Source organism: Propithecus coquereli, unplaced genomic scaffold (genome assembly GCF_000956105.1).
Source record: "Propithecus coquereli isolate 6110/MARCELLA unplaced genomic scaffold, Pcoq_1.0 Scaffold88, whole genome shotgun sequence".
NCBI classification, from domain to species: domain Eukaryota; kingdom Metazoa; phylum Chordata; class Mammalia; order Primates; family Indriidae; genus Propithecus; species Propithecus coquereli.
In genome coordinates this window covers 671,334-683,024 of record NW_012155062.1, presented here as the reverse complement: position 1 = coordinate 683,024, position 11,691 = coordinate 671,334, and the positions used below count along the sequence as shown (strand labels likewise).

Genomic DNA, 11,691 nt, shown 5'->3' with positions numbered 1-11,691 from the left:
AGCTCTGATGAGAAGCAGCCCGCTTGTAATTCTGCCTGACAAAAGTGTGAAAGGGTCCCCAGTGTGTCTATGCACACACGGCTGCGCGTCAGGACCAGAGCAAGTGCCCATTGCACAGTGTGGGCAGCAGCACCGCTGCCCTGAGCCGGCCTCCCCCTGCTAGGCCCGCCCTTGGCCAGCGCCTGCTGTCCTTGTTTCCTCTTCTCGCCTCCTTTTTCTCCTTCCCACTCTAGCCCAGTCTCTTTCAAAGGGATTAATTCCTGTGACACTTCAGTAGAGAGAAAAGGGCTTTACTTGGCAGCTTTGGGTTTACAAGATCGTTGATGAACAATCAGGCTGTCTGGCAGGAAGGTACGCCCACAAATATTACAGGGAACCAACTGGCTCTGGGTGCTTGTCCAAGCAGCTTCGTTTAAGGCATCGAGATCATAGAAACCTTTGGCTAGAAAGTTAAAGAGAACAAGGAAAAGGGGGGTGGGAGAAGAAAAATAAATAAAAAAGAAAGAAAAGGGAAAGAAAAAGGTAAAATAGATTAGTTTTTTTAATTCTGGAGAACCATATTCTACTTTTTATGGAAAATATTTTCAGGAAATACCTGTTGACTGAGGTTTTTAAACAAATCATATTACTTTTGCCAAAAAAGGGGGGGGGGCTGCTCATTCTTTCAAGGGTTGAATAAAGTTAGCTATGAACCAGAGACTTTTCACTCTGTGGATTTTAAAAAGGAGAGGACATTGTTTTATGTGTCATGATATGCATTCTTCGCTAATTATTAACATCTTTGCTTACACATTATTATCTCACAAATAAAACTTCTGGCCTTGTTTCAGCTGACTTTAAATATAAGCTTACAAAGGGAAGAGAGCATGTATTTGTGTTTTCTTTTCTGTAATCCTTCAGTGTAATTTTTTAGAGGCCCAAACTGACAGCTGAGAGTGAATTTAAGATGAATTATATCCTAAAAGTTTATCATCATCTCATGGTCATTAAATTGGAGATTCTTTAAGTAATTAAAATGAAGAATGCAAACAGAATAATCTGACAAAAAGAAATGTCTTTAAGAAAACAACAAAGACAGCTAAGAAATGTATAATCTTCATTGGCAGAGCATAGGGAAAAAGGGCATATGGATTTATTTTAGAGAAACAATGTGGGATTTAGCTTTAATAAACCTTATTTAAATAGAATGAATTTAGTACATTAAATTGACTGTGTCTTGGAATCATTCAAAATAGGCCCCCAAAATGTAGCCAGGCACTCAAAAAATATTACTTTGTTTTCCTATCTAATAGTTCATGTGACTATAGTGAACCTTAGATTTCTTAACATGCCTGCTCCTAACAACTTTCTTTTTTTTGTTCCACAGGAATTCAAACCCCTGCAAAATCTAGTATTTCTCCTTTGACTAGAGCAAGTGTCACCTTCTCTGTAGAATATGAATGTGTATTTTGAGTGCTTTGAAAACTGTTGAGAAAAGAATGACACTGACTTTTTTGTTACTCATAGGAGTTTTCATACCGACTCAAATATTCCAGAGTAGTCGTTGACTCTCACCTGAAGGTGATTCATCACATTTCCAAATATTTTTGCATACGCCTTTGACTTTGGATCGGGAGGAAGTGTTATTTGAACTCTATGAGTGAGTTGTGAGCACAGTGAGTCCATGGGATAGAAATTGTAATGTGAATTCTCTTTACCTAGCAAGGAAGGGCGACTTCAGAGATAAGAATAGCAGAGACCAAGTAGAAAATTGTAGGGAAGTGCAGTTATAGGGCCTACATTTTCCATACATAAGCGATAATAGAATAGTGAATCCACCAAAACTTTCAAACCAATCATGCCTCTCATTTTTTCTAGCCTTGTGATAATTATGCTCAAGCAGAGAAAGTGATAAAAATCAAAAGAAAAAGAAATAGATTTTGGCACCAAATGAGAATTGCTTGGAAAAGAGTTTCAATGAGGTAAACAATCGCTTAGTTGGCAAGTGCTCTAATTGCAATTAATCATGGATGTTTTCATCTAGAGTTCTTTGCCCATCTATATGCAAAATTCTCCTCTGAGCAAGGACTGTGAATAGTTGGGATCTAGCAGCTTCTAGAATTTTATCATACAATCTAAATTCCACTCTGTGGATTGTTATGAAACTGCTTTGGACAATTGACCCCTAATGACCTTCAAGGTACCTTCCAGTGCTGCAAATATAGTTACATAAGGAGAATGAGTGAATTGAAAGATATTCCCCTTAAGACCAAAATTTTCCTTTGAGATGATTTAGGGGATCAACTGAGAAAATGACAATGGTAGAAATATGATAAGCAAGTCTGAGCTTGCATGGTAAAAATATTCTCTTAACTATTTTCACACCCTAAGTGAGTAAGATCTGTGACAAGGCCACATGTGGCAGTGTAGTTCTGGTTTCATTTGGGTTTTGTACAGTGCTTTGGACTGTAAAAATCTTAAAAATATAAACATTTCATATAGATGTCTAGATTTCCAGTTTATTTTCTATTATTGAAAGATATGACTGCATTAGACTAAATTTCTTAATGATAGCACCAGCTGGAGCTGGGCAGCTGCTGCCTCCTGGAAAGAGCCGGTGTTCTCCAGCTCATTATATTCCCCCACTTCCCTTTTTTTCACACATGGATCAGTTTATCCAATTTTGTAACCTGACTAGTGGTCTTTGTAAACATTTGAGTTTGTGCCTCTCCTCTATAAATACCAAGCCACATTCATACTTGGAAATATGACTCTGGATGTCTCCAAAGGTTTAATTCTTTAAGCTTCATGTTTTTAAAATATTATGTTTGATAATATATGAAAGTCACTTGTGGGAAATACAGTGAATTCCAGTGAGTTCCTCTCATCTCTCCTGCATGGCGCTGCCAGGACATAGTGTCTTTATGTCTAAGCAGCGGAAGACAACACTTGGGACAGGCATTGCAGGACTATTTTTCTTATTTGGGTGTAGCCAGTAAGTGAATATTGCTGATTTCCACTGTTTGAACAAGTAAGAAAAGAATACCTCTACTCTTATAAGTTTAGAGAGAAAAGTCTTCCCTTACGCACGCAAGTCTTTTTTCTAGGAACTTACCAGTTATGGTCCTGACCTCTGGTTTCTTAGGTTCTGGTCTCCTTAACTCTTTAGGCAGCAAGTTGTTTTCATTATGCCATTTTTTCAAGCATTGTGGCTCATGGATGCTGATAGATTTTGTTCCATATTCACGACCACAAATGTAGCAAACAATTGTTGGCGGACGCCTTATCATTATTGGCTGCTAGTGATATAAAATGTCTGTTAGACAATGTTTAGATTTGGAAGTTATATTTTAAAATTATAGTCCATTCAAATGAGCTGGAAAATTAATATGATTTTTTCAAAAAATTCCAACGAGTCTGGTGAATTTAACCTTTTTAGCAATTAAGAGCCCAAACTAGGTTATCCGAGTGATTGGGGTAGAGGTGGAGATGTGGGCTTGGGAGGAAACAAAGAAGAGCTAACCAGAATTCTCCATATTGGTACTGTATAAAATGTATTTTTCATTTAATAAATGTTGATTGCCTTCTGACTATTATATCCAAGTTTCTACGCTGAGAGACTACAAAGATAAATCTGGCATGAATCTTCCTCTCAGTAGCATCAGGCTTTAGTACACCAATATATCTGAGAAACAAAGTAATAAATGTCATTGGAGAGTTTATAACAGACACTATTATGCCTTCCCATATTCCCTCTTGTCAACAATTTTCTACTGCAAGCACCTGTAATCCTCTTCCCTTTTTTTGATCTGGAGTAGGCTCTATCCACAGGCAGGGCAGATAATCAATTACAGATGAGAAGTGCTACATGAATACCCCACTTCCTCCCCAAGGTTGAGTCCATACAGTCTTCTCCACAAGTCTTCAGTGGGATTGTACCACAGCCGCTCATTAACACACTATCTCGGCTTTCTTCTTGTCCCTGTGTCTCTTCCTATTCATTTACTGGGGTATCCTGGGATCATTTCCCAAATAAACCTTTTCTTAGTGTTCTTGGTTTCTGGGGGAGCCAAATCTAAGGGACAGTAAAGGATAAAATAAGGATTTTCTCTTTCTGTCTAGGATATAGAAAGGCATAGGAGACGTTACTCCCACCCAAACAAACAACAAATTGGGTAGCCTACAGAATCATAATTTTTGAGTCCATTGGAGACTTAAAGTTGCAAGGTAAATTAGTGAACTAAAAGGCCTGTGATGTGATTTGTATGTTTGGCCCCTGTAAATCTCACATTGAAATTTGATCCTCAGTGGCAAAAGGGGGGCCTGGTGGGAGATGTTTGGGTCATGTGGACAGATCCCTCATGGATGGCTTGATTCCCTGCCTCAGTAGAGTTCTTTATTAGTTCATGTGAGAGCTGGTTATTTAAAAACATCTGGCACCTCCTCCTCTCCCTTGCTCCTCTCTCTCCATGTGACACTCCTACTCCACCTTTACCTTCCACCTTGATTGGAAGCGCCCTGAAACCCTCACCAGAAGCAGATGATGGTGCCATGCTTCTTGTACAGTCTGCATAAATGTGAGCCAAATAAATTTCTTTTCTTTGTAAATTATCCAGCCTCAGGTATTTTCTTTATAACAACACAAATGGACTAATACAACTGGCTTAAGTTTGAGAATGTATAAGCAGAACCAAGAAAAAACCCTCCCACACTCCACAATCAAAACCACAATGAGATATCACTTAACTCCAGTGAGAATGGCTTTTATCAAAAAGTCCCAAAACAATAAATGTTGGCATGGTTGTGGAGAGATAGGAACACTCATACACTGCTGGTGGAACTGCAAGCTAGTACAACCTTTGTGGAAAGTAATATGGAGATACCTCAAAGAGCTACAAGTAGAACTACCATTTGATCCAGCAATCTCATTACTGGCCATCTACCCAAAGGAAAAAAAGACATTCTATAAAGAAGATATCTGCACTAGAATGTTTATAGCAGCACAATTCACAATTGCAAAGATGTGGAAACAACCCAGGTGCCCATCAATACATGAGTGGATTAATAAAATGTGGTATATGTATACCATGGAGTTCTACTCAGCCACAAAAAACCATGGTGATATAGCACCTCTTGTATTATCCTGGATAGAGCTGGAGCCCATTCTACTAAGTGAACTATCACAAGAATGGAAAAACAAGCACCACATGTACTCGCCATCAAATTTGTGTTAACTGATAGACACTTATGTGCACATACAGTAGTAACATTCATCGTGTATTGGGCAGGCAGGAGTGGGGAGGAGGGGATGGGTATATTCACACCTAATGGGTGTGGTGTGCACCGTCTAGGGGCTGGACATGCTTGAAGCTCTGACTCAGGTGGGGCAAAGGCAATATATGTAACCTTAACATTTGTACCCCTAAAATATGCTGAAATAAAAAAAAAAAGAAGAAATAGGAATACCATAAAATACAAAAAGCTTAATAAGTTAAAATAATCTTTTAAAAGATATTCCAAATTTTTATACATATATGAGTCTAAATCTTTTAGACTATGGGATTTTTTTAAGGAAAAATAATCACAATATAGAATTTATAATTTACACTATATATTTGTAAAGCAAGTTATGGTCAATAAGAACACAAAGGGTAGTAAGTAAAACCTGGCAATAGATTGTCAAAGAATTCTTACAGTTTTTCAAGGATAGTTTTTTAGAGATAGAATGTGATGAGTTAAAGATGCATATTTTAATCTGCCCAATAATCACTAATGCACAGAGATATGCAGAGGCATAACTAAAAAACCAATAGGGGTGATAGAATACTAAAACAAAATTTGATGAGTTAACCACCCTGAAAAGAAACGTAGGAAAGGAAAAAAGAGGGGAAAGGAGGGGCAAAAAAAGGCAGGGAGGGAGCAAATAGAATTAAATCCCCAAGATGATAGACTTAAATACAAATATATCAATAATTATAGTAAATATAAACAGACTAAAGAACACAATTAAAAAGCACAGATTGCCAGACTAATTGAATCACTGTTTAAAAAGTTAGGTGAAAAGGCAAGACCTAACTATATGCTATTTATAAGAAGCATGCTTTGTGAACATTCAGACACAAATAGGTTACAAGTTATAGAATGGAAAAAAAAATATTCCATGTTGTAAACGCTAAGCAAAAGACATTAGCCATAGCTGGGGTGGCTATGTTAGTAAAATGTAACTGACAATTGAGAGTTTAGAAAGATTTCTTCCAGTTGTGAAGAAGATCAGGGAAAGCTTTAAGGATGTATCATTGGAAGAATGGGTAGAATTTAAACCACAAGGATATTAGAGACTGAGGAAACATCATGAGCAAAACCTCAGGGAAGGGATCATAAGGTGAGTGTAGAGAATAGCAAATACTGCAGCTTGCCCACTGTTCAGTGTAGCATCAAGAACAAGCATCAGACAGGTGGGGCAGCCATGCTGTGAACAATCATCAATGCCATGGTATGATCTGGATTTCATTTTGTAAATAATAGAAAGCTATTAATCAGGAGAATAACCTGTAATTATGCTTTGAGAAAGTTAATCTGGCAGTATGGGGCTAGCAGGGAAGTATATTTGTGAGCTTGAGCATTCATGGCTCTGGGGGTAGGAAAATCATGGGTCTAAGAAAACCTCAATGTTTTATTCTGGGTGACAGAGAAGATGGTGATGTCATTACACAAAGGAGGAAATCAAAAAAGACAAATTAGGGAAGGAGAAAAACAGTGATTCTGTTCTGGACCTATTGAATTTGACATAATAGTAGAATTTAAATGTGATTAGGTCCAACCAAAACAGAAAATATAGTCCTGCAATTCAGGATTAATGGATTTCAGAGCTACTCACACAGAAAAAGATGTTTAAAACCATGAAAATCCCATAAAAAAGGGCATATGTAGAGCATGTATGCAGAAAAATTCCTGGGAGAATATCTGTAATAAGGATATTGGGCAATTGCAGCTAGAAAACATAGAGAAAGGTTCAAATTTGTAGTTAAAGAAACATGGCATAGAGGAAAAAAATTCCATTCAGAATTCTGGAAATACTTCTGGTTTCCAGAAAGATGACGTTATTGAATTTGTCAAATGCTGCAAAGAGTAACGAGTGGTTGAGAAAAGGCTATCGATTGAGTTACCAGTAGATTACATGTGAGTGACTTTTGATAGTTTGGTTCCAATGGAGAGGTAGGGGTAAAGATTAAGTTGTTAGAAGTTAAAAATTAGATCAAGGAAAAGAGGAATACACTTTCAAAAACCTGGCAGAAAAGAAACTTGAGAGATAAGAAAAGTGGAAGAAAGATTTGCTTTGTTGCCATTTATAGAATAGCAGTGGCAGAGTCAGAGGATGAGAGATTGTAGGCCCAGGATAAAATGGGGTGATCAATAGGAATAGGTCTCAGAGACAGGAGAAGATGGGATCAAGAGCCAAGTTGGAGGCATTAGCCTCTGAGGGAAGGGCAGAAAGAGGAAAGAGATGTAGTTAAAGAAAGATGTTTGTAGAGAAGGAGTGAGGATGGAGTTCACGTAGATAACCTTAGTGTTCCCAGGAAGACGCAAAGTGATCTTCAGAGAATGAAGAGATGTGGATTCTGGGAAGAAGAATAGTGAAAATTCTGGGATGAGGCACTGTGGGGAATGTAACAGTGATTCAGTCAGGGAAGAATACTCACTGACTAATGGAAAGACCCAGTTAAATGAAGCTGCAAAAAATTTTGACGGAATTAAATGATCTTTTTTCAGTGTGTTCTTTAGTAGCACCCGGTGGCATGAAAACAGAAACGATTTAAGCCAATGCCCCGGTCTCCTTTAGGGAAATAAAACTTGGTAAATGTGTATGTTTTAGAATCAACCTGCTTTTAACTATGACGAACTGGGAGTTACACCTTGCACAGAACAAGATGAAAATCAGAAGGAAGCACATTTATGATTTCTGAAATAAAAACAGATTCCAGATGAATAAATCCACAGTTAATATAGACCAAGCAAAACGGAAAAAGGAGTCACTCCCTGGATGGTTGAAGTTTTTATAGAAGGGTATTATTTGAGGCAAAATATTTTTACTCTATTATTCTATATTAACTTATGCCAATAGCCTAACGACATTCATCAAAATAACCAAATAGTTATTTATCTTTCTTTGTTTTTTTATTAGCCACGTAGCAGCTTCTAACAAACTGAAAAGTGACTTTAAAAGTATTTAGGAAATTCAAGACCTAAGAGAAAGTATAAAGCATAAGCAATAATTTTCAAGACATCCAAAAGTTCCTTACTAGTTTTTGTACGTGTTTATTTAATTAAATGCAGGTTTTTAGTTAAAAAAATGAGAAGTTATTCTTTTTACTTTGAAAATAGTGAATTAAAATTCCACATGAAACGTATGAGCCAAATCTAGTATTTAACCAAGCATATAAGCAAAATAAATGGCCTGGGTCATAAATGAAGACATTCATGTCACATTGTCAGAAGGTTTCCTTTGGAAGGAAAAGTTAGAAGAAAACAAGCAGACACAGAGACCATAAGACACACACAGAACAACTGAAAGGGATGTGGGAGAAAATTAATACCAGAAAAAGGCTAAGATGTTCTATATTACATTTTCCAAAGCTTCCCCCATGCTCTATATTTGTGGCTGAACTTCAGTTGAACCTGAAACACACTCCATATTCTTAGGTTTTGACCATCTTACTCCTAAATCCGTGCTCCAGGGAAGTGCAAGCAACCCAGCCACTGCTGAAGAGAAAAATACACCTCCATGGTGTGAATGGGGATAAGCAAACTTACGTTATTTTTCATTAAGTTTATTAACGCAATTGTCAGTCTGAAACTTCCGGGGAAAGCTGAGCAATCTTCAACTTGTGGTTGTTGCCACTGTGCCAACTGCCAAGGTTTCCTGTTTGGCCTATTTCTCCAGTGTTTTCAGATAGACGCGGATGCGGGGGCAGGGGGATGGAGAGGAAGATGAGATACAGCTTTGGCAGAACCGGCAGAAGGCCCATAGCTCACCTGCAGTGGTAGCTTTCAGAGACAAGGCGTGACAGAACAAGGTGGGGGCAGTGGAAGGGTGGCCTCAGGGGTCATGTGAGGGCGAAGAGGCTGTCTATGTGGGGCCTTGCCAGGTTAGCCAACTCCTCAAAAGTGTAATCAAAGGAAGGTAAAGCGAAGTCGGTAAGTCTGAAGTTTCTGCAGAGCAGAGGATTAGATCAACAGTTTTCCTGTACCAGTTCAGATGATATTTTGGTGATGTGGCCTAACTTTTCTAACATCAGGGTAAAAGACTTTTTATTTTTTTAAAGTTAAGCACTAAATCTGGGTAAGTGTTATATTAGTGTGAACTGTGTTATGGGGGCCAATGAAATGACCTTACACACGAAAGTCTGTTAGGGCTCATCACAATTTTGCTTTTGTCCCTTTAATTTCCTGGGAAAGTTGATTTAGGCTGGATATAGACAGAGGCACTCGAACAGTTTAGGCGAAGCTCTCATTCATATGTGTGTATTTCTTTTAACTTGAATCCACTAACTTTTCACATGTGTTCAATCGTTCCACTGGCCACTATTAGAATTGTCATATTATTTTACACGCAGCTTCTTTTTCTTTTTGTTAATGTCTTTCTCTGTCAGGAACACCTCATGTTCAGTGTTCTAGGCCAGGTCTGGGTAACACAAAGAAAAGTGGATATTTAACAACTTTTTTTCTAATCAGTGTGTATGACCTGTTCTCCATTTATTTGTTGTTACAGAGTAAAACAAATAGTCATAATATCACCATGAAAGTAAAGGAGAAAGAAAGAATAAGGACCAAGAATAGAGGTTGGTTTGGTGGAGAATCTTAAGGGAGGTATTGATAAAAGAGGAATGGACATAATTGTTTCAGATAACCTCGACTAGGAAACTTATTTCAAATAGCTTCGAATATTTCTTGATGGCCTTCCTGATAGCTCAGGCAAAGAGGAAACCGCAGTGAAATATGCAGCTAATAGAGTTTATATAAGGAAGTATGAAAATTGGTCAGAAGGGAAAAAAATTCCTGGTGCTAATATTATTGTATTAATATTTTTTTTTGATTTTTTAAAAACTTTTTTTATGGAAATTTTTTTTTTATTTCAGCATATTATGGGGGTACAGATGTTTAGGTTACGTATGTTGCTCTTGCCTCCCCCCCCCAAGTCCGAGTTTCAAGCGTGTCCATCCCTTGGATGGTACGCATTGCACTCTTTGTGTATATTGCATGAATATTAATGAAAAAGATATTGAAAACTAAAATGGAAGTCATGACTAGCAGTTTTATAAAACATCAGAAACACTCCACACTTGTTCATTTCTTTTATTCATCCTGCAATAAATACTAACTGACAATTTACAGTGTGAAAGCATAGCTGTATAATGCTGTTTACAGGGGAGTTAATGGAACATGATCCAAGCACGCAGCTTTTTAGAGACTTGCTGAGAAATAGAAATTAGTAAGAAATGTTTCAAAGGGGCTATAGGTCCCTTGGAAAATCTGATAATGTTGTGGCCACCCCCTCAGAAAAAAATGTACATGTGTACAGAATTGTGGATATGATTTTCATTGATTGGCAGACTCCCTAAAACCCACCCATTAGCCCCAGAAAGTGAGCTAGCTACAGGACCTTTATCTAGAACCAATTTTTTTCTTCAAATTGATGATTCCTTGCTTTTGCTTAAGAAGCCATTTGGCACCATTTAAATGCCCCCAAAAGTACTGAGTTGAAGCCTGCAGGAACTTTTAAAATACACTACCTCTGGCTTCAGGGTGATGTTAAAGTACTGCATTGCCTAGAATAGTGCTATTATACCTATTGTCTTGGCTAAGTGGTAATAGCTCCTCTTTTACTCTCTAAAGCAGCAGTCCCCAACCTTTTTGGCACCCATTACTGGTTTCATGGAAGACAATTTTTCCACAGAGCAGTGGTTGGGGTGTGGTTTCAGGATGATTTAAGCACATTCCTTTTATTGTGCAGTCAAACCTCTCTGCTAATGGTAATGTGTATTTGCAGCCGCTCCCCAGTGCTAGAATCACTGCCTCAGCTCCACCTCGGATCATCAGGCATTAGCTTTTTCCTAAGGAACGCACAACCTAGATCCCTCGCATGCGCATGCGCAGTTTACAGTAGGGTTCACGCTCCTATGAGAATCTAATGCTGCTGCTGATCTGACAGGGGGCGGAGCTTATGCGGGGACCCGCGAGTGATGGGGACCAGCTGTAAATACAGATGAAGCTTCCCTCATTCACCTGCTGCTCATCTCCTGCTGTGTGCGGCCTGCCGCTTCCTAACAGGCCACAGACTGGTACGGGCCAGGGAGTTGGAGACTGTAGCTCTAAAGTGTTTCGTCAATTCATTATATAGCCACCCTGTCTCTAATCCCCTTTGAAAATCACCAGTTAATCAAATATAAGCAATCAAAAGCTGAAACACCACCAACAAAAAACCTCAAAAATATAGAGGCTATGACTAAGAGAGTGGCAATCAGTCCATTTAAACGTAGAAGGCAAAATAACTACAGAAATTGTAGAGAATGGAATACAAAAGGAATGGACCTTGACAAATAAAAATAATATCAAAATTGGCAGGGGAAAGAGAGGTGCAAAGAAGTTAACAATACTAAATTTCTTACCCTTTCATGTCAGTCAATTAAAGCAGTGTAAAATTAAAATATGGAG

At 38.1% G+C, this 11,691-nt stretch overlaps 1 protein-coding gene across 1 annotated transcript in view; it reads right to left on the bottom strand.

Annotated features, from left to right (window-relative positions):
* Positions 1 to 274: 274 nt before the first annotated feature.
* Positions 275 to 11,691, bottom strand: part of LOC105826332 (zinc finger protein 474) — a 21,526-nt gene continuing 10,109 nt past the window's right edge. The window contains exons 2-3 of the mRNA XM_012664287.1: positions 3,095 to 3,275; positions 275 to 442 (exon numbers count right to left, since the gene is read on the bottom strand). Coding sequence (XP_012519741.1) covers positions 291 to 442; positions 3,095 to 3,275 — 333 coding nt within the window. The 3' untranslated portion in view covers positions 275 to 290. The remainder of the gene's footprint in view (positions 443 to 3,094; positions 3,276 to 11,691) is intronic.